This window comes from Sinocyclocheilus anshuiensis, unplaced genomic scaffold (genome assembly GCF_001515605.1).
Source record: "Sinocyclocheilus anshuiensis isolate Anshui unplaced genomic scaffold, SAMN03320099.WGS_v1.1 scaffold1366, whole genome shotgun sequence".
Taxonomy (NCBI): domain Eukaryota; kingdom Metazoa; phylum Chordata; class Actinopteri; order Cypriniformes; family Cyprinidae; genus Sinocyclocheilus; species Sinocyclocheilus anshuiensis.
The window spans coordinates 16116-39559 of record NW_015554162.1 but is presented as its reverse complement, the minus strand read 5'-3'; the positions used below and the strand labels follow the sequence as shown (position 1 = coordinate 39559).

Genomic DNA, 23444 nt, shown 5'->3' with positions numbered 1-23444 from the left:
AAACAGCTGCTGTAAAAGACAAAAAATTGCAACTTGTGAATCTGCTTTGTATTATTTTATCTGTGGATGGAGCTGAGCAGTAATAATAAACAGGGTTCTCTGTTCAGCAAGGTACATTCCAACAGGAGCGTCATGTGCTTTTCTTTCATTTCTCACTCCTGAAACATGCGAGCTCGAAAATGAAAGTCTGTGGCGGGCAGAGCTTGGCGACCCGAACGTCGTTTCTCACACGGTACGTCTAAAGAGGTGTATTTCCAAAAATAGCGCTATTTGCAATTAGCTATTTGGGTACATTTAAGTTTTGGCTTTGGTTTAGGCATAAAATATATGCCGCGTCAGAGGCATCTTATAGCTTGCACATCAGTTTTCCGTCTGCTGCGTGCAGGGTTGCCAGGTCTTCACAACAAAGCCCGCCCAAACGCATTCCGGGGGATAAAAATACACATTTCTGGTAGGGTTCCCCTGGTAAAATTAGCACTCCAGGGGTTAAATATCGCGTTATTGGGGTCGGACATGAAAAACAACCCGCAGCAACAGTGTTAAAGTAGCCCAGACAGCTCCGCGGGAAAACTGCGGACTTGGCAACACTGGCTGTTTGTTAGCGTGTGAGCGAAAAGACCAATCACAATCCAGAATGCAAAACAGATGTGAGAAAGCCAGCCAATTGGAATTTATATGTAAATATAACGTCCTCGTTGTAATTTATATGCAAATATACTTCGTACCACAATGTCCGGTACTTTGAATAGACGTGATGTAAGGTGATTGTCTATTTTTATCATGTTTGCAATAAATAAATAAAAACAGACGGCAGACCTAACACCGAAATTATCTACAAAAGTTTGAAATAGTATATGCACATTTAAGTAAACTGGCTTATTTGAAAGCACAATAATAATAACATTTGTCACGTGGTGCGTGCTACCTTTCTCCGCGTTGCTGAGGCTCGAGCAAACACACTAGCGAATGCTTGGACGGCGTCTATTGGCATGTCACTCACATACTAATGATAGAGCCACTTATTAAAAGCGTATACTTATGAATGTCTGTGGTAAGAAACGGAATGCTGTTGTATGAAGGGTTCGGCTTTCTGAGCCGCTGTGTGTGCGCCCCCTGGAGGAAGAGTCCGGTCATACACAGCAGGCAGCCGCTCACGCTCGACAACAACACCGCCATTTTCAGCGTTGGAGGCGGCGGGGACGCTGAAGTCTCCCGCGATATAGAGCTCAGCGAGAAGTAGGGCAACCTGCAACATCGCCGAGACGTACGCACTCAGACTCTCGCGAAAACAACGACATAAATTCAACCCATTCGTCTCCAATGCGTGTCCTCTGCGCCGCTGTGATGTGTTCAGGTTCCGGTCCGGGCTGACATTCAGACGAGGAGTCGGGATTTTGCCTATTTTTCACTGTTTGCATTTGCTACTTTACACGAGTAACACGCAAAGCAGGTAATTGTTAACGTTTATTTGGAGCAGCGCAGCAAGGCTGTTGTTGGTTTAATCTAACTAGATCACTCTCTGTGACTAAATGCATGAGTGCAGTGTGTGTATTGGGTTAATAAAGTGTTTGTTCATGAGTAATATCTCATCCATGGCAGTTTAGTTGCTTATATTAATTGAAAGTATTGGTTGCTGGTTAGTCTCGAGTATAAAGAAACTTAAAATTGTGTTTATAATTGCATTAAAGCAGTTTAACTCGTTTTCAAGAAAGTTCAAAGCCATTTAAACGTAATAAATATAGCAAACCCTGTAAAATAAACTTGTTTTAGGATGCATGTCTTCTCTGCATGTTTGCATCTGCCACTGTGTATACCTCTAATGCTTCACAGCTCTCTCAGGCCCCCAAGAATGAAAAGGTTGAGCAGAGACTGCGAAGACAGCACCTCATCCTGCGAGGGGCCGACGGACTCCTGCAAGAGGGCCAGACAGCCCGCCGAGGACCCTGGAGATCTGCTGTCCAACTGGGCTCGACGGCTACAGGAGATACTGCTCCACATCTTCCAGTACCTGCCTCTCCTCGATCGCGCCTTCGCCTCGCAGGTCTGCCGCGGCTGGAATGAGGCCTTCCACATGCCTGAGCTGTGGAGGTGCTTTGAGTTTGAGCTCAACCAGCCTGCCAGCTCTTACCTGAAGGCCACTCATCCTGACCTAATAAAGCAAATCATAAAGAGGCACTCCAATCATTTACAGTACGTCAGCTTCAAGGTGAGAGGCTCAGCGGGAAGCTGACAGTTACCAGCTGGCTCCACATTACCACTTTAAACATTACAGCTCACAAATCATGCCGAACTTAAAGGGACAGTTCACCCAAAAATTCAATTTCTGGCTAAATTTAATGACTCAAATCATGTCGTTTCAAACCTGTGACGTTCTCTTTTTTTTTCTTTTTCTGCAGAGCATTAAGATATTTTGAAGAATGTTGGTAACCAAACAGTTTTGGTTTCTGATGTATTGCAATGGTAACCAACACTTGGTCAACTTTGGTTACCAGCGTTCTTGAATATACCTTCTTTCATCATACAGGCTTAAAACAACGTGATTTGGGTAAGAAATTTCATTTTTGGGTGAACTATGCCTCCCAAAAATGACAGTTTTGGCATCATTCACTTGCCCAAATCACGCCCAAGACATTTGTTCATCTTCAAAATACAAATGAAAATATTTTAATAAAACCTGAGAGATTTCCTGTCCCTTCTTTGAAATCTTCAAATCATGAATCGAGTGATTTAAACCAAGTATTCTGAAGAGACAATCACTTTATATGGCGAACAGATTTAATTTAGGCTTTTGTTTACATGTAATCACTGATCAACGCACCTGCATAGAGCTCATCAAATATGGTAGAAATGATATACTTGTTAGATACGATGAATATGATGGGCTTAGATTAAATCACCCCATGGTTTGGTGTGGATTACTTATACGATGTCTTGATAAACTTTTTCAAGCCTTAAGGTTTTGGCTGCATGGACTTTCAGTGTAGGGACGGAAATCTCTTAGGCTTTCATTAGAAATGTATCGGTGTTTCAAAGATGAATGAAAATCTTGTGGGTTTGTCGTGAGGGTGAGTAAATGATGACAGAATTTTAATTTGCATCGTAAGTGCACCTAAAAAAAAATAGGTGATGTTTAAATATAAAAAAATCAGTAGATGTGTGTATAACGGCTATTTTACAATAACTGAACACGGCTGGTCTGATCAGTAGTTGAGTTGCTGGAGCTGATGCGAAGCACGTGTGATCTGTGTGCACAGGTGGACAGCAGTACAGAGTCAGCGGAGGCTGCGTGTGACATCCTGTCTCAGCTGGTCAACTGCTCTCTGAAGACCCTTGGGCTGATCTCCACTGCACGGCCGAGCTTCATGGAGCTGCCGAAGGTATCAGGACGTGTGTTTTGGCTGAGTTGTGTGTTGGGATGATGGGTCGGCTTGTTTCCTGATGTCTGATTGTTTCCTCTCTTCAGTCGCACTTCATCTCTGCACTAACCGTGGTGTTTGTCAACTCCAAGTCTCTTTCGTCTCTGAAAATTGACGACACGCCAGTAGATGATCCTTCGCTCAAGGTCCTGGTGGCCAACAACAGTGACACACTCAAGCTGTTAAAGATGAGCAGCTGCCCACATGTTTCTCCTGCAGGTATGACTTACTCATCTGCCGCTGTTGTTATTTGAGGAACTTTGATTTAAACAGTTAAATATTAATATCAATAATAATAATAATAAGTTTAATAATTGACGACTTTATCTTAATGCAAGAATAGTCTGAAATAAACAAAAGACACAATACTGTTTAATGTAGCTTGCACAGAACTGGATAACCAATATGTAAAATCCTGCTACATAAGTTTATTAAGGCAATTTTCATAATACTACTTGCTGCATTGTGGTTTTGTCAGTTGATTTCTCAAATTACACATTCATTTTGCCGTTAGTAGTGTTGCCTTAGAAATGCATAAGTCTGAGGTTGAACAGCTTTGAGTTGAACGTCCGGCTTGTCATCTAGTAATTATGGTGAATACGACATGCCACGAAAGCACCAATTCTCTTATGTTCTCTTGTGTTTTGTGATGCAGTCAACATTGATTTCAATGCTGCAAAACCTCCATTTGAGTGGAAGTGGAAGCGGAAAGATTTTCAGTGAATAACCACTTAAATTTAGGTCCGTTCCTCTCACAACGACTTGAAATGTAGCGCACGAGTCATACAAACATAGGCTTTTTATGCCATTTTTGCAACCTGATATTCACAGTGCATATTCACTTGATAAAAGAGCAGGTCAGTATTGTGTATGACTAAGTCATATGGATTTGGAACAACATGAGACAACATGACACAATTTTGATTTTAGGTTAACTTTTAAATAATCTGAAAAATCAATATTAAAAGAATAGTTCACCCAAAAATGAAAATTGGCTGAATTTACTCACCCTCAGGCCATCCGAGATGTAGATGAGTTTGTTTCTTCATCAGAACAGATTTGGAGAAATGTAGCATCACATCACTTGCTCACCAATGGATCATGTGCAGTGAATGGGTGCCGTCAGAATGAGAGTCCAAACAGCTGATAAAAACATCACAATAATCCACACCACTCCAGTCACACTTCCATTCTGCCACTCTTTTTTTTATGAAATTATATTGATGTTTCTTTTGTCAGAGGTTGATATGTAATTAGATCGAACAACTGTGTTTGTGCTTAATAGTGCATGGACCTTAGTCAGACTCTGTATTATTTATAGTGTCTAGCACAGGTGAAACCCATCAGTCTGCTGTTGTTGCAGGTATTCTGTGCGTCGCTGATCAGTGTCACGGTCTGAGAGAGCTGGCTCTGAACTATCACTTACTGAGCGACGAGCTGCTGCTGGCGCTGTCCTCCGAGAAGCACGTGCACCTCGAGCATCTGCGCATAGACGTGGTGAGCGAGAACCCCGGCCAGCAGTTCCACACCATCAAGAAGAGCAGCTGGGACGCCATGGTGCGCCATTCGCCCAAATTCAACCTGGTCATGTACTTCTTCCTGTACGAGGATGAGTTTGGGCCTTTTTTCCGCGACGAGATCCCTGTTACGCACCTCTACTTCGGCCGCTCTGTCAGCAAAGAGGTCCTGGGCCGCGTGGGCATGAATTGTCCGCGTCTGGTGGAGCTGGTGGTGTGTGCCAACGGTCTGCGGCCGCTGGACGAGGAGCTGATCCGTATCGCCGAACGCTGCCAGCACCTGTCGGCCATCGGACTGGGCGAGTGCGAGGTCTCCTGCAGCGCTTTCGTGGAGTTCGTGAAGATGTGTGGCCGCCGTCTCTCTCAGCTCTCCATCATGGAGGAGGTGCTCATCCCAGACCACAAATACAGCCTGGACGAGATCCACTGGGAAGTGTCCAAGCACCTCGGGCGCGTTTGGTTTCCAGATATGATGCCCACCTGGTGAAGTGTTGTGTTAAGAAGACCATAAAAAGTAATCGGACTTTGGTAATATGGACTCTGTGATTTTTTGCGTGAGTTTCACAGTTGCTTCACAAGGTTTGTACATAGATTTGATTTGAGATCTATATTCACACACTGCTATAATGAATGTGGACTGTTGTAAAGGGACAGTTCACGCAGAAATAAAAATGTTATTATTTACTCAACCTTAAATCCTTTCAAATATTTATGATCATCTTCTGTGGAACACGAAAGAAGATATTTTGAAGAATGGTGAAAAACAAAATGGCCATTTTCAAAAGCAAATGAGGACTGGGGTGTCAAGACCAAAAAAGCAGCATAAAAGCATCTTGTTCACAATATTCCAAGTCTTCTGAACATATGATAGCTTTGGTTCGACAAAAATACCAAAATTTAGATATTCATGGAAAGCCTTATCTCACTATGAGAGAAGTATCTGAATTAATCGTCATATCTTTTCAATGAATCGCTTTCATATGGAAAACAGTGGCAATATTCTTCAAAAAATCTCCTTTTGTGTTCTACAGAAGAAAGTCATACAGGTTTGTAGAATGACAGGAGGGTGAGTAAATGATTTTACATTTTTGAGTGAACCATTTCTTTAATGGCATGTTGTGACAAATCTCCATTTAATGAGTCTTATAAAAAATCTCATAACAATTTACCTTATTATTAAAACACAAAACATCATAATTATACTGAATTAGATGGTGCATCAAAAAGAGATGAAGCCCATTTAAGGACCATTAATTTTTTACCATAAATAACAATTAAGCATTTTTCCTGTTATTCTCAATATCATCTCTTTGAGATTGTTTGATTTTATTAATCCCATTCGATTCTCATTACTGTAATAAAGTAATTGTTACAGTTCTGTTGTTATTTAATCAGCATAAAGGCAGCACAACAAAATCCACTATGATCTATAAATTTAATACTGCCAGGATCTAAATATTTCACAATTCAGATAACAATGCAAAACCAAATAAGATTAAGCTTATTTGTGAAAAATAGCTTTGTAGTTTTGATTTTTGAGGTGTAGTATAATCTGGACATTTTGTAAGATTTACTAATTTATCTTTTTTGGAAGCTTTCCTCTTGACATTTCCTTTATGAAACTAAATCAAGGATTGCTGTACATGCCCCACCACTGTTACACTTTCAGATTATTTTGAGAAAAAAAAAAAAATTAATTTAGAAAAGAAACTGAAAACTTTTTAGATGCAGATATTCATTATTCCTTATTTTGATGAATGGGCTCTCTGTGTCCGTTTCGTCTTCAGTGGCTCGACATTGTACCATATTTCCAAACTCAATCTCATGTAAAATCATTCTTATATCAGAGCACAAACAGTGGTATTTAGTTAAAAGCGTTTTAAGCAATTAACCATCCATTTCCAAAATGCCTGTCCACAGGGCTGTTGGAGCCCGTCCCAGAATCTCTCGTTTTGATTATACTGATCAATCTATAGCTGGTTTGTGAGTCTTCAGCAGCTCCTCCTAGTGGCATGAAAAGCCAGAACACTAGTGAGAGTGGTTTCCTCACTAACTAGTGGCCTCTCATCACCAACACAAATATACGTTTAAAAGAAGTGCACAGCCATCTGGGTTGGGCTTTTGGTTTAGTGAACCATATTTTGTGTGATTCATTTTGTATTACATACGTATGGTATGACAGTGCTTTTGTACAAAGATAGTATGCACCTTATACCAAATTGAAATATTTCTTTCTGGTGGTTCAGGTGAGCATGTTGTTGCTCATATTTTGGTGTAGCAGGGAAGAGGGTGCAGAATAATAGGAATAACAGCATATTTTCACGGTCTTAGGTATGTCAGAGAGGAAGGAAATGAAAGCATCAGTGTTTGGCTCACAGTACACTTGTGTCCCAAAATTTGGAAGAAAATAGTCAAAGAATTTTAGGGATACAATGAAGCATTGATTGGTTTCTATTAGATTGCATGAAGAATGCTGTGCAATGACACACTGAATGGGATGCGACCATATAATGAATGAATTAGTCTGGATATGCAGACAGTGCTTGATTTGGCTGCGTTCGCATGCACCCCTTCGTTTCAGTTCAATATGATTCAGTATTGGAGTGAAGCAGAGAACATTTTCCTTTAAGAAGGAACTCCCACGTGTCTGTATATAAAATTCTGTGTGTTTGATATAAATAGAAATACTTCTTTCTCGCGCACCCTCTGTGGAGGTTTGACGTGCATCTGTGCTGATCTCTTTCAGACGAGTGGGAATTACTCCTCGATGGATCTTTGTACCCTTGTAATTACAGATGATCATCAGTGTAATTTATTGATATCCTTTTTAAAATTATTAATCTGCTTGTATTGATAGTTTAGCTTTGAGTGAGATGCTCCATGATTTATATGCATATTATATAGTTTATAAAAAGTCAGTAGCATGTAATAGTTTTTCTTTGCCCATTATCCAGAATTCAAGCGGTTTTAGCTTTTGCAAATTGTTTTAGCAACTAAATTAAGTAATCTAAGGTTCCTGCCAGCATTTGAAAGTGAAATATTCTTGAAAATGATCAGTAAAGAGAAGCCACAACCCAGTAGTTCACATACAAATTAAAATGCACGCGCTAGGCTTTAGTCAGCGCATAGCTTGCCAACTTGAAACACAAAAAAAAACTTTGTTAGACTGGCTTTTTGGAAGTGCTCAATGTAAACCAGAGCTTAGAAAAATGTACAAGTAGCAATGCTTCTGAAGCAAGTGAGCATATTGCTTGTATTGCGAATATGAAAGCATCACATTTCTTTTGCATGTCAAACATTGTGTGAAACATAGTGTGGATGTTTTGCAGATCATTTATTCATAAATGTGCCGTACAGCAACAACAAAAAAACGTAAAAAATTATGTTTGCGTTAGTATAAGTTAACACATCTAATAAATCGGACATCATCTGGAATGGAAATAGAAAATTTAAAATGCAATTTTATTTAGTAGCAAAAACAATTTGATGGTTGTTGAAGAATAAAGAATATGGTGGTTATGGTAAAGGAATCTCCTCATAGTTTATTTTAATGTAAGGATATTTCATCGGCAGCTTCCAATATTCAGAGTTGTAGTAGAAATAGAAGGTCTTCTCTAGGACCATCTTTTCCAAAGCCTCCAGCAGACTCTCAATCACTTCTACGACTGACTGGTGAGAGCGGAACGAGTGGTAGAACTTCTTGATGTCTGTGGCGAGATCTCGTGTGGAAGACTGTTGAAAGATGGAGTCGTCTCCCAAATAGAGCGGCTCTCCGCTGTACAGATAGATCTTGGTGTAAGATGTGGGAGTTTGGCTGGACAGGTCGGCACCCATATCCAGTAATTTCTTATACGTGCGGTGCACAAACTGAGAACAATCATACGACTCAAACCACGTTGTGGCGTTCACACCAGCATCTGACTTTACTGTCCAAGTCTCATAATAAACACCCGTTTCATTGTCCTCCTGAACCCAGCGAGCCATCTCATTGAACATCTCACCTGATAAAACAAAAATATAACATCTTAATTCAACAGAAAACACATGGCAATGAAGATGAAGTGAGAGTTTCAGGCTCCAATATTATATTCACTGCTCATGATATTTTATATTTTAAATTTTGCTAATGTAAATACGTCAACAATGTAATGGTATCTAGCTAGTTTACATAAATGTCTTTTTTTGTTTTTCATTATAGTTTACCATTTTTCATGTGAAATGTAAGAGTTTAAGATTGTAAGATTGTAAAATTGCCACAATATATATATATTTTTTTTTCAGACAAAATATTAATGATATAATAATGTAATTTATTCCTGTGATGCAAAGCTGAATTTTCAGCATCATTACTCCAGTCTTCAGTGACAGTGTCACAAATCATAATATGCTGATTTGCTGCATAATTATTATCGGTGCTCAGTTATTAGTAATGGTTCTTCTTATTTTCTATGTTAAAACAGTTGTTGCTTCTTAATATTTTGTGGGAACCTTTTTTTCAGGATTCTTTTATAAATAGAAAGTTCAAAAGAACAGCTTTATTTTAAAGAAAAATCTTTTGTACCATTATAAATGCTTTTTCTGCCACTTTTGGCAAAAATTGATGCATGTTTGCTGAATAAAAACATTACGTTCTAATAAAAACACAAAACAATTTTGAGCACATAAATGCAGCCATGGTGAGAAGTAGTGAGTTCATTAAAACCATAAAAATCGTAATGTTTCCAAACTTTTGACAAGTACTGTATATCATTACACAAAATAATCAGTGTTGGGGAGTAACTAGTTACATGTAACAGAATTACGTAATTTCATTGCAAAATATAGTAACACTTTATTTTAAGGTGTCCTTGTTACATATGTTACATGTACTTACTATTATAATAAAAATTAATTATGCATAATTACATGCAAGTAACCCTAAACCAAACCCTAACCATATAGAAAGTACATGTAGTTAATCAATATTACTCAGTACTTATATGTATAATTACACTGGAACAAGGACACCTTAAAATAAAGTGTAAACCAAAATAAATGTAATTGTAATTGGTTACAGTTACTGAGAATGTGTAATTAAGTTACAGTTACTTATGAAAATGTTAACGATTACAAAGGGGGTTACATCTGAATTTTTCACACACACACACACACCCACACAGATTTAATTGATTTCTTTAATAAATTGCAGTGGCTGCTCTAAAATACGAGACACCAATGTCTCAGGAGATTAGTACAGAGAATAGGACACATGCTTATTCGATAACGGTTCTATTTCCGATTTGGGTTTATATTTGATTTTTTATACAGTTTTTTCCAAGTCATTGTTAGATTTCAGTGTTTCCTGTCATTGCTCTGCAAGATTTGATTTCAAAAACAGCATCATAGCTGTTAAACTATTTTCTTATTATGCTTTTAAATCTGTATTTAACCCCAGAATGATCTCAAAGTAAGTCTGATTTTGTGGTGGCTCTGCTTTCAAATTAAATTATTATAACCTTAATTCAAGTGATGAAGGATTTTGAAAGTCGGACAGTAACTACAACCCCAATTCCAGAAAAGTTGAGACGTTTTGTGAAATACCATAAAATCAAGAATGTTATATTATATTTCACTGGCCAACTTGATTTTTATTTTGATGGCTGTAACACATTCCAAAAAAGTTGGGACAGAGGCATGTTTAACTGTCACATTACCTTTCCTTTTAATTACAATGTTTAATTGTTTGGGAATTGAGGATACTAATTGTTAAGGTTTTGCAAGCAACATTTTTGTCCAGTCTCGCTTGATACAAGACTTCAGATGCTCAGCAGTCTCTGATCATCATGTCTGATTCTCCTTTTCATGACTGGACATACATTTTCAATAGGAGACAGATCTGGACTGCAGGCAGGCCAGTCTAGCACATCCTCTCTGTGTCTATGAAACTACACTGTTGTAGCATGTAGAATGAGAGCTGGCATTGTCTTGATCTAATATGGACTTCCCATGAAAGACGTCATCTTGATGGCAGTATATGGCTCTGTACAATCACAATATATGCCTCCATGTCAGTGGTACCTTCGCACATATGCCAGTCACCCGTGCCGTTTGCTCTGCTGCAGCCCCATACCATGGCAAACGTTTGGCTTTTGCATCTGTTGCTGGTAAAAGTCTGGATGGTCCCTTTGGTCTTTGGGACTGATAACTTGATGTCCATTTTTCCCAGACCCTCATCTTCTTTTTGACCATCTGAGATGAGCTCCGGCCCAGAGAACCCTGTAGCATCACTGCATAAAATTGATGTATAGATTTCTCCTAGAGTAACAGAGATTCAGGTTGCATTTATTGTGTTAAGTGACAGTGGTTTTCCGAAGTACTCCTGAACCCATGTGGCTATATTTAACACCGCAGCATTCTTATGCAATGCCATCTGAGGGCTCAAAAGTCATGCACATTCAACTGAGGTTTCCTGTTTTGCTCTACACAGACAGATTTCTCTGGAATCCCTGAATCTTTTCACAATATTACAGTATATGGAAGTTAGTGAAAGACCTAAATTCTTTGCAATTTTGCATTGAGAAATGTGATTTATGATTCGTTTGACGCTTCTTTTATGAAATTTGGCACAAAGTGGTGAGCCATGATCCAGCTTTGCTTGCAAAGACTGAGATGCTCCTTTTATACCCAAACATGACACCCATAGAAATACATTGCATGACTTCCATTTAGGTCAAATTATTCAAACATACCAAGGAAGATGAATATAATGTCAAATATCTACAGATCTAAAATGAGGGAATTTACTTGAATATTTTTTTGTTTTTATTTCAGGAGTGCCTTTTACAGAGGTGTCACCAGCGAGCTGCCTGACCTCTCAGTGGCTGAGCTGTTCTAGGACTTTGTATTAGCACTACATCCCCTTTGGTCTCCACAATCAGGATGTTCAGTGAGGATTCACTGGTGGATTCAGCCTTTGGAAAAGTTTCGGCTGGGAGTGTGTTGTTATAGCAGCAGAAACAACCTGCAACATCACTCACCATCAAAATGCCCCATCGCCGCCACATCTGCCACTTGTTGGTTACAGCCTTAACCCATCTGTCTGCTTGTTTGTCCATAGCGAATGGTTTTTTGTATATACACAACGTTTGCATTGCCATAGAGCAGGTACCAAAGTCATTTATATGTACATGTTTGCATTACTGCAGTTCAGGTAACATTGTATCAAAGTTGTTTATGTTCACATCACGATATTGCAGATAACACCGATAAGTATTGAAGTTATTTATATTTACATGTTTACATTATCCACATTTGTACAAATAAATGCACATTTATCCATCCACAATTTCTATACTAAATACGATTTTATTTAATATATCGTGCTGTTCTATTGTGTTGTTGTGAAGAGTGTGAGTAGCCAAGGGTAAGAATGAAGTCTTTCTCTTCAATACTTCGCTTGTATTAAGGGGCGTTGTGCTGAACAGGAGTAGATGTTCTACGACTGTTAATATTTAAACTTTCAGAAAGCAATAACTAGAATGAGATGTTATATAGTTTTATGTTTATAACAATACTTATTTAGAAAATACGAACTAGTTTTTGTTTACAATACGTCAAGAAAGAGTTCTGCCGCTGGCACACTTCGCTATAGAGCTATATGGAAGAGAAGCCGCTGGCTGAGATTCTCCCGGAAACACATAAGCAGCGTTCGTGCATAGAGTCTGTTGAGGATATTCTTTTATTTTGCCTTTGTCCCAACTTTTTTTTGGAGTGTGCTGCAGCCATGAAAATCAACATTTGTTTATATTTACAAAATACATTTAAGTTGGTCAGTGAAAACGTTGGAAATATTTTCCAAATTAAATAAAATTTAAAGAGAATAATAAAAAAAAAAAAACACAGATTCTTGATTTTATTGCATTTTACAAAACTACCCAACTTTTCTGGAATTGGGGTTGTGGTGTTGAGCTCTACTGTAAGTTTAACCCTGCCTGGTTTAAATGTTTGAAAATGACTAACAGTTGAAAACAACAGAAATTTAGAAAAGTAATCAAACGTTACATTACTTTAATAAAGTAACTGAAATAGTTACACTACTTACATTTTAAACAGGGTAACTTGTAATCTGTAACCTATTCCATTTCCAAAGTAACCTCCCCAACATTGAAAATAATCGTGTTCATGTGTAAACAGAGCGTCTGCCAGCCTTACCCGAAATCTCTCCTATCTTCTCCAGAGAGCCGTTCTGCTTCCAGTGAACGTCATCGATCTCGTCATAGAAGCACGCGGCTCCCTGATTGCACCAGAAGGGCGCGCTCATGCCCGCTCTCTCGTGAGGAAAAGTGCAGTTTCCCAGCTGAAACAGCTCGTACCACTCCATGGTGAAGTTTCTCCCCGTTTTTGCGCTTCCAAAGCCAATGGCATCATGCATGATGTGCTGAACAGAGCAAGACTTTCGATTAGACTCAACCCAACGGACTCTACAGGAGAGCGCTGTGCTGTTGAGCGCGCGCACTCACAAACTTTCCCAAGACGTCTCCGTATCTGAACTCCCACACCGGAGTCTGCAGCCTGAAGACCGAGACGAGGTCGGAGTCTCTCATGACGGGCATCTGGCCGTCTGGAGCTCCGCTCGGGCAGAACGGGAATAAAGCCTGGCAGTAGGGATCAACATCTGGACGTCGGTCAAGTCGCCTAGAAATTGATATGAATTGTGGGTTGGTGGATATAACGTGTATTAATATTCATGAGAATAAAGTACTGGATATGTAAATGCATAACTTACATGTAAGAAATCATTAGTTAAACATTCCTATAGTGTGATTAATGCACACTACCAGTCAAAAGTTTTTGAACAGTAAGATTTTTAATGTTTCTTAAAGAATTCTCTAATGCTCACCAAGCCTGCATTTACTTGATCCAAAATACAGCAAAAGCAGTAATATTGTGAAATATTTTACTATTTAAAATAACTGTTTTCTATTTGAATAAATTGTAAAATGTCGTTTATTCCTGTGATGCAAAGCTGAATTTTCAGCATCATTACTCGTCTTCAGTGTCACATGATCCTTCAGAAATCATTATATTATGCTGATTTTAATTCTCAAAAAACATTTTATTGTTGAAAACAGCTGGATAGAACTTTTTCAGGTTTCTTTAATTAGTAGAAAGTTCAGAAGAACAGCGTTTATCTGAAATAGAAATCTTTTGTAACATTATAAATGACTTTATCATCACTTTTGATCAATTTAAAGCATCCTTGCTAAATAACAGTATTCATTTCTATAATTTCTTAACCCCAAATATATATACTGACTCCAAGCTTTTGAATGGAATAGTGTATAATGTTACAAAAGCATTTGATTTCAGGTAAATGCTGATCTTTGGATCTTTCTATTCATCAAAGAATCCTGAAAAAAAATGTGCTCAACTGTTTTAAATATCAATAATAATAATGATAAATGTTTCTTGAGCAGCAAATCAGCATATCAGAATGATTTCTGAAGATCATGTGACACTGAAGACGAGTAATGATGCTGAAAATTCAGCTTAGCATCACAAGAATAAATTACATTTTAAAACATATTCAAATAGAAAGCAGTTATTTTAAAAAGTAAACATATTTCACAATATTACTGTTTTTGCTGTATTTTGGATCAAATAGATGAAGGCTTGGCGAGCAGAAGAGAATGCTTTAAAAACATTAAAAATCTTACTGTTCAAAAACTTTTGACTGGTAGTGATTATTTTCATATTAATATTCATATGAGTATTAACTGAAAACATTAAACCAATAAACCATAGTGCAAAAAAGTAAACAATGTAAACGTTTATTCCCTGCTGACAATGTGAGTGTGAACACATCTCACTGGTTTGTGTTGCTGCAGCTTAACTTACTTGTAAGGCACTGGCCAGACCTGCTGTCCATCGACGCCAGAAGCGGCCAGTCCCACAACCCAACAGGACAGCAGCGCGTGAATGAAGTAAAGGAGATAGTTCATGTCAGCACAGGCTCGCACAAACACTAATGTGCTGTCTGAGGTCTTGCAGCTGTCTGTATCGTCCGTCGCTCCTGTCTCACATCCTTATTTTAGAGAATACTGATCACGTGACACGAGTCATCTGGTCAGTCACGCGCTTTATTGTTACAATCCTGTCCAAATAAAAGCCACGAACATTAATTATAATACATTATAATGATAATATTATTTAAATTATATCTAAATAATAATATTAATTTATTATTATTATTAATAATAATACATTTCAAGTTTACACTTTGTAAAGATAATAGTATAAATATAATGTACAACACATAGATAGACAATAGCCAACTTCATGTGGAACAACCTTTTGATGCTTTTTAAACGGCATTGCAAAAAGGACTTGTAAAGAAGCTTCAAGCATTAAGCCAAGCTTTTTGATCAAAGGGGTTTTAAGAAACATTTAGCAAAGTGTCTCGACCACTGACTATATATAAATGTGTGTGTGTGTGTGTGTGTGTGTGTCTGTGTCTTAATTCACCCAAAAAGGAAAACTGTCATATTTACACAACCTTCTCTTGTTCCAAACCTGAATGTGTTTCAACCAAACCGGTAGCCATTGACTTCCACAGTATTTTTTTCATACCATGGAAGTCAATGGCTACCGGCAGTGTGTGTGTGTGTGTGTGTGTGTGTGTGTGTGTGTGTGAAAGTAAACGTGTTTTTTCACATTTTGCTTTGTTAACGTGTCAAAAAATCATTAATGTATATTTTATATTTCTAAATAAATAGATCTATCTATCTATCTATCTATCTATCTATCTATCTATCTGTCTGTCTAGAGATGATAGATAGATAGATAGATAGATAGATAGATGATAGATAGACAGACAGACAGACAGACAGATAGACAGACAGACGGACCGACGGACGGACGGACGGACGGACGGACGGACGGACGGACGGACGGACGGACGGACGGACGGACGGACGGACGGACGGACGGACGGACGGACGGACGGACGGACGGACGGACGGACGGACGGACGGACGGACGGACGGACGGACGGACGGACGGACGGACGGACGGACGGACGGACGGACGGACGGACGGACGGACGGACGGACGGACGGACGGACGGACGGACGGACGGACGGACGGACGGACGGACGGACGGACGGACGGATAGATGATAGATAGATAGACAGACAGACGGACGGACGGACGGACGGATAGATAGATGATAGATAGATAAACAGACAGACAGACAGACAGATAGACAGATAGATAGATAGATGATAGATGGATGGATGGATGGATGGATGGATAGACAGACAGACAGACAGACAGACAGACAGACAGACAGACAGACAGACAGACAGACGATGGATAGATAGATGATAGATAGATAGACAGACAGACAGACAGACAGACAGACAGATAGACAGACAGACAGACGGACGGACGGACAGATAGATGATAGATAGACAGACAGACAGACAGACAGATAGATCGATAGATAGATAGATAGATAGATAGACAGACAGACAGACAGACAGATAGATCGATAGATAGATAGATAGATAGATAGACAGACAGACAGACAGACAGATAGATCGATAGATAGATAGATAGATAGATAGACAGACAGACAGACAGACAGATAGATCGATAGATAGATAGATAGATAGATAGACAGACAGACAGACAGACAGATAGATCGATAGATAGATAGATAGATAGATAGACAGACAGACAGACAGACAGATAGATCGATAGATAGATAGATAGATAGATAGACAGACAGACAGACAGACAGATAGATCGATAGATAGATAGATAGATAGATAGACAGACAGACAGACAGACAGATAGATCGATAGATAGATAGATAGATAGATAGACAGACAGACAGACAGACAGATAGATCGATAGATAGATAGATAGATAGATAGATGGATGGATAGATAGATAGATGATAGACAGACAGATAGACAGACAGACAGATAGACAGATAGATCGATAGATAGATCGATAGATAGATCGATAGATAGATAGATAGATAGATAGATAGAAAGAAAAGTAGTGGTTTATTTTGAGAAAGTATTATTAAAGCAAGCGCGTTCTGGGCTGAAACGCATTGCTATGGTAACGGTAAACAGTCTCGAGCTGAATCTTTCCTTTGGGATAGTTCCCTCTTCTCTGATCGTTCAGCTCTAGTTTATCATGTCAGACGTTGGCTCTGAAGAGTTTGACAACGAGCAGGGCTCTCTAGGGGTGAGTTACTCTCAGTAGTTCCCTTCTTTTGACCGTGAGTGGACAGTAGCGGACACTATTCGCCGTGTGTTGCAGGAGTTTGAGGGAGACAGAAATGAAGCTGGAGAGAGACATGGACAGGGCAAAGCTGTCCTGCCGAATGGAGACACTTACCAAGGAGCTTATGAAAACGGCAAGAGATGTGGCCAGGTCATTTTGCTCATCAAACACACTCATTGACCGTTTATGCTGTTTCTGTTCTCATAAACAATGGAGACATACGATAAACACTGTGTTGTCTGTTTATCAGGGGACATATACGTTCAAGAATGGGGCCAGATACATTGGAGAATGGTACATGAATTTAAAACATGAACAGGGTACATTTTATTACCCAGATGGCTCCAAATATGAAGGTAAGTCGTTATCGTTATTATCTCAAGTACATGTAAGCATATGTGATTTAGGTTCACATTTTTGTTAACATTAGTTAATGCTTTAGGTATCATGAACTGACAATGAGCAATGCACTTTACACAGAGTTGTTACCTTTAACTAAAACTATTAAAGGGGTCATATGATGCGATTTCAATTTTTCCTTTCTCTTTGAAGTGTTACAAGCTCTTGGTGCATAAAGAAGATCTGTAAAGTTGCAAAGACTAAAGTCTCAAATCCAAAGAGATATTCTTTATAAAAGTTAAGAGTCAGCCACGCCTACCTAAAACGGCTCGTTCTAACACGCACCCACATGTCTACCTCACTATGTGGGAAGATTTGCATAACGCCGCCCAAATGTTCACGCAAAGAAAGAAGGCATAACTTTTATTCTCTGTAGTATTGTTGTTGATGCCGCCGCCATGTTGTGAAGGCACTGTGTGCTTCGTTGTGAAAGCGAAACTACTTTGTTTGGTCTTCCAAAAGAGGACGATATCCACTTCGTCATGCCTGGAGCTGATCCGTGCTGGTTGCTGAGGAAATACATCAACTTCACACTGTGGATCGCTGGATCAGCTTTCACTGTGGACGAAGCGGAGTCGAGCCCGGGGTCGCCACATGTGGTTGCCGCAAGCCCGCCCGCCGCCGCTCACTTAAGCCGGCCTCCGCTCACTCTAGGCCGCCGGCCACTGCTCACTCTATCCGTGCTGGTCGCTGAGGAAATACATCAACTTCACACTGTGGATCGCTGGATCAGCTTTCACTGTGGACGAAGCGGAGTCCAGCCCGGGGTTGCCACATGTGGTTGCTGCAAGCCCGCCGGACGCTCCTCACTCTAGCCCGCCGTGTGTTTCGTTGTGAAAGGGAAACATGTGGAAAATAATGTGTTTTTTTAACTTTAAACCGCATAAACATTTCATTACACCAAATACACAAAATAATGTTCTTTTTAGCAGCATCATATGACCCCTTTAATAACATCTTTGTTAATAGAATAGAACTGAAATAAAATAACAGAATAGCTGAAATAAAATAAAATACTAATGTTAGTTGAAAACCTTTGACAATTTTGAAATGCCTTGGCAGCTAACTGAAATAAGTACCAAGTAGAAATACTAAAATTACTGAAATAAAAAAAAACAATTATTAAACAAAAATGTATAAAACTGGCAACAGCATATAACAAATTACTAAAAATTAAAATGAAAACATAAAAGTTAATTCAAAATATTAACAAAAACTATAACAGTATAAAAGTAATACTAATATAACATTGCTTTTACAGTACTTATTAATCTATGTTAATGTATACATATACTAATATAATTTTAACATTACATGAACTAACAATTAACAATAGTATATATTTATAAATTAATTAAAACATTCTCAAATTAATGTTAATTTTTTCATATCGACTTTTCACTAATTGTTATGCTGATAATATTATGTATACAAAATGTTATAATTTATAAAAAATATTGTATTCAATTAGAAATAAACATTCAAAATAGAAGCTCTCATATCATATTTCTTCCTCTTCCGCAGGAAGTTGGGTTGATGACCAGCGGCAGGGTCATGGTGTGTACACATACCCCAATGGAGACACATTTGATGGAGAATGGCTGCACCATCAGAGGTAGTTGAGCTCCGGCTCATAATTTTCTTTCTCACTGATCTAATCTAGTAATCTAATATGTCTACTCTATGGATATTAGTTGCAACAGTATTCATAACATCTTCAGCTTAACTAAAAATGTATAGGAAAACATGCTTATTAAGAACCTGTCTCTCTGTTTCTCTTTTAGACATGGGCAGGGTACATACAGACATCACAACACAGGTTCTCAGTACATGGGCACATGGATCATGGGTAAAATGGAGTCATCTGGGGAGCTGATCCATCAGAACCACAGATATCGGGGCAACTTCGTCAATAATAATGTAAGTAATTCTCTACATTTATGGTTCTAAGCAGGTGGGTCATAGCAAATGGTTTGTAGATCAGTTCAAATCTGTTCAAAATTGAAATTGTTCTCTGTTAACTTCTCTCACACAGTGATCTCTTATTTCTTGTAATTGTTATTTTCTAGCCGTCTGGTCCAGGGAAGTATGTGTTTGACATTGGGTGTGAGCAGCATGGAGAGTATGTCCAGATAGATCAGGTATGTCTCTTCATGACAAGATGTCTTTAAACTTCATGAGAGTGTATTTCAGGTGGCATGGTCATATAAAACTGCAGATACTATATACAAAATGTTCCTCTCCCTGTGTTCTCAGCAGTGTTTTGTCGGTATATGGCTTGTTTAGAGAATTGTTTTAAATACCCTTGTGAAAAAGAAGTGCACTTAATTGTATGAAATGTGCACTTGTAGTGTATTTCAAATCTGAATAGTATATTTAAAAACACATGCAGTAAATATTAATGGAATAAAAGGCAACTTAAGTGTTCTTAAAGAGAGCAGCTTTCATGACTATGTTTCTTAACACACTTTTAAAAATGGAAATTAAGTCAAATTAAAAGTTTTACTTTGAAAACACATTTTGAATCATGGTTTTAATGCACTTTAAAGTAGTACACTGATTTTTAAGTGTTGACTAACACATGTAAAGTACTTGATTATAATTTTAACTGTCATGAGTTATTCAATATTACATTTCATTTTAAATGTACTAAATTGCAACTTCATTATTACAAATGTGTAATTACAAATATATTTAAATTAGGGCTGGTAAGCGATTAAAAATTTTAATCTAATTAATTACATGATGTGGCGATTAATTAATCTAATTAATCGCAAATTAATCGCACATCAAATTTGGCTGAGAAATTACTCCCAAAAGATCATTTAATGTCATTGTTTTGTAAAGCATCAAACAGACATTAAAGCATGTCAACATATTCTGTTACACCAAATACACAAAATAATGATCTTTAAAAAAGCATAATATGACCCCTTTAAGGAAATGATACTCTGGTAAATGTCTTTTATTCATTTATTTGATTCGTTCACATGGCTGATTCATTCAGGAGTGAAGTAAATAGTTCTTTATGAATGGTCCATTGAATCATTAGGCTTGTTCGACTTGAAGCGGATCATCGCCATCAGACCGATTGGTGGGTGACATCAAAGTACCGCAAGAGACGACTCTGCATGCTTTTGAATCGTTCTCGGCTCGCGGTACTTTGATGTCATACACCGATCGGTCTGTGCAGCGCCGCTTCAAATCCAACGCGTCTAGGGCCAATGGTTCAACGTGCCAAATGGTTCACCCAAATCATTCAAAACGTGCATTAAGAAATTAAATGCCGTTGTGTGTTGCTCGGAGACTAACAGTTCTGCTTTGTCTTTATATTTTCGTTGGCAAAATTGATACACAATATCAACTTCTTACTTACTGAACTGTTGTATAAGATCACTCGTGTGATATTGCACTTAGCCTATTGCTCATGTGATATTGCTTAACTATATGATGTAAACATGAGACAAAAACTCAAACAGGGGCATTTTTGCCCCATATCTTGAATTTTAGGGACATTCTAACTACGTTCTCTAGGCTCCATCACGCAGTGAGTTGTTGCCCTGCCTCATATTTGTCATCAATCAGCTGTATGAAATGTGACCCTGGACCACAAAACCAATCATAAGGTTCAATTTTCCGAAATTGAGATTTATACATAAGCTGAAAGCTGAATAAATAAGCTTTCCATTGATGCATGGTTTGTTAGGATAGGAGGACAATATTTGGCCGAGATACAACTATTTGAAAATCTGTAATCTGAGGGTGCAAAAAAATCTAAATATTGAGAAAATCACCTTTAAATTTGTCCAAATTAAGTTCTTAGCAATGCATATTACTAATCAAAAATTAAATTGTAATATATTTAAAGTAGGAAATTTACAAAGTATCTTCATGGAACATGATCTTTACTTAATATACTAATGATTTTTGGCATAAAAGAAAAATCAATAATTTTGACCGATACAATGTATTTTGCTACAAATATACTCCAGCGACTTAAGACTGGTTTTGTGCTCCAGGGTCACAAATGTCAGATCACCCCATAGGTCTAGGGCGGGGCAAGTGCGTTAAATGCGTTAATTTTAAAGTGTTATTTTTCACCATAATTAATTAATCTAATTAACGCGTTAAATTACCAGCCCTAATTTAAATGCATGATATACATGACATTCAAGTATATTTTAGTTATCATAAATGCTTGTCAGTACATTCAGCAGCTCACCTGCAGAAGTAATTATGAAATTCAGGGTTCCCACGCTTCTTTAAAGTACTTGAATTTCAGACATATGCATTCAAGGCCTGGAAAGTACTTGAAAACAAACATAGGTCCTTGAAAGTGCTTGAATTACATTTGAAATAAATTTTGTTTATGGCGCTATTTTAAAAAGTGTCCTATATGTTCTGTCAAACAGAACGAAACTGCACTAATGATTGGGGGTGGAGATGGGGTAGCGTGAAAAAAACCCAAAAACTTTTTGTTGATGCGCAGCCTAGAGCCCTGAGCGGGACAGTTTTCTTAAGCCCGCTCCCGCTGAATTTCTGACCATTACTGCCCGCTCCCGCAAACATTCTAATATTGTGTATTAGAGGGATTAAAGTTTTCCGTTGCAACGACGGATTTCCGTCAATTGAAAAAAATGAGGGGAAAAGAAACCTGTAGCGCATTGTTGTTGTTCTGCCGGTGTTCTGACAAATAATGCTACCTATCAGATTATGCTACCAACACTGTATTTATCCTACTGTAAGGGTAGGTTTAGGGTTGGGGCAGGTGAACATGTAAATAAAGCCTCACACCTTATTAATATCATGCTGGAAGCAAAATCTGATAGGTAGCACTTTTCGCTATCGAATTATGCTACCATCGAACACCGGCACACCAAAAATCATCCCCGCTACGGCTGCAGCTTCTCACTGACAACATAACGCCGCTCACATTATTCACAGTCAGGTTATTAGCAGAGAACACAGAGCAGGACTTGAATTTGGCGCGGGATTGCGGCTATTAATAATAATTCTACACATTCCCGCAGGTTCCGCATTCTACTCATTCCCGCAGGTTCCACGCTTATACCACGATGACAGATGACGGAACTTATCATTTGCACGTGCTTTTGAGTCTTGAGGACTCGCGCGCTCTCATTTTCTGTGTGCCCACATATCGCGATAAGGAGTGACAACTTTTAATAGTTGTTAAGGGAGTTTGCAAATGTGATATTGATTTAATACAACAGTTCAATAAACAAGTACTGCCTGATTTTGCTCTATTTCATCAACGAAAATAGTTCCAAATAAAGTGACAGCTCAGCCACTGCGCATCTCTAGAAGCAAACGCAGCGGTGTTTCATTCATGAATGAAAGTGCGTTTTTGAACAAATCTAGTGAGTCAGTGATTCATGATTACCCATTCATAAAGACTTGTTTCATTCCTGAATGAATCAGCTGTTCAAACGAATCAATTGAATGAATGATTCAGTGATAAAAATCAGTGACTTGCCGCCACCTGCTGGCGGTTTCAGTTTCGTTTTTAGGTAGCCTATAATTTCAGTTATTCAAATCATTTAATATTTATTTTTTCAAAATGTTATATTTAAAACATTAATCTCAACATGAATTTATGAATTTAATTGCACTCATGCCACCTCTGAGCCTCTGAAAATTTACCTACAAGCCACTTTTGTGTTCTTCTGTGCACCCTCTTTAGTACAAATTAATTTTTTATTAATACTAATTTCATATGAATGGTAACGTATTTGTCTTATTCTGCTTATTATATTTAAAAAAATATATATATTTTTAAAAAGCTTATAAACATACATTTTTGAATTTGACAGAT

At 38.2% G+C, this 23444-nt stretch overlaps 3 protein-coding genes across 6 annotated transcripts in view; 2 read left to right on the top strand and 1 right to left on the bottom strand.

Annotated features, from left to right (window-relative positions):
- Window positions 1-745: 745 nt before the first annotated feature.
- On the top strand, window positions 746-5630 carry LOC107670904 (F-box/LRR-repeat protein 3-like). Of its 3 annotated transcripts, none has more exons than XM_016463722.1 (5): window positions 746-761; window positions 1831-2206; window positions 3255-3377; window positions 3464-3635; window positions 4780-5630. In XM_016463722.1, exons 2-5 carry the CDS (start codon window positions 1850-1852, stop codon window positions 5418-5420), a joined length of 1293 nt encoding a protein of 430 aa, XP_016319208.1. In that variant the 5' UTR covers window positions 746-761; window positions 1831-1849; the 3' UTR covers window positions 5421-5630. The 3 variants fall into 3 exon arrangements, with proteins under 3 accessions (XP_016319208.1, XP_016319207.1, XP_016319206.1); XM_016463721.1 differs by lacking the exon at window positions 746-761 and adding an exon at window positions 1091-1450; XM_016463720.1 differs by lacking the exon at window positions 746-761 and adding an exon at window positions 1092-1450 and having other exon boundaries at window positions 1840-2206.
- A 344-nt stretch (window positions 5631-5974) lies between these two features.
- On the bottom strand, window positions 5975-15015 carry cln5 (CLN5 intracellular trafficking protein). The gene is made up of 4 exons (XM_016463708.1): window positions 14810-15015; window positions 13432-13606; window positions 13124-13349; window positions 5975-8934 (listed from the first exon to the last, which is right to left on the bottom strand). Exons 1-4 carry the CDS (start codon window positions 14911-14913, stop codon window positions 8450-8452), a joined length of 990 nt encoding a protein of 329 aa, XP_016319194.1. The 5' UTR covers window positions 14914-15015; the 3' UTR covers window positions 5975-8449.
- A 2050-nt stretch (window positions 15016-17065) lies between these two features.
- The window catches only part of rsph1 (radial spoke head component 1), an 11064-nt gene continuing 4685 nt past the window's right edge, over window positions 17066-23444 (top strand). The window contains exons 1-6 of one of the 2 annotated variants that reach the window (XM_016463709.1): window positions 17066-17173; window positions 17249-17362; window positions 17463-17568; window positions 19136-19226; window positions 19396-19531; window positions 19681-19752. In XM_016463709.1, the coding sequence (XP_016319195.1) occupies window positions 17123-17173; window positions 17249-17362; window positions 17463-17568; window positions 19136-19226; window positions 19396-19531; window positions 19681-19752 (570 nt within the window). In that variant the 5' untranslated portion in view covers window positions 17066-17122. The remainder of the gene's footprint in view (window positions 17174-17248; window positions 17363-17462; window positions 17569-19135; window positions 19227-19395; window positions 19532-19680; window positions 19753-23444) is intronic. The other variant, XM_016463710.1, reaches the window with a different exon arrangement.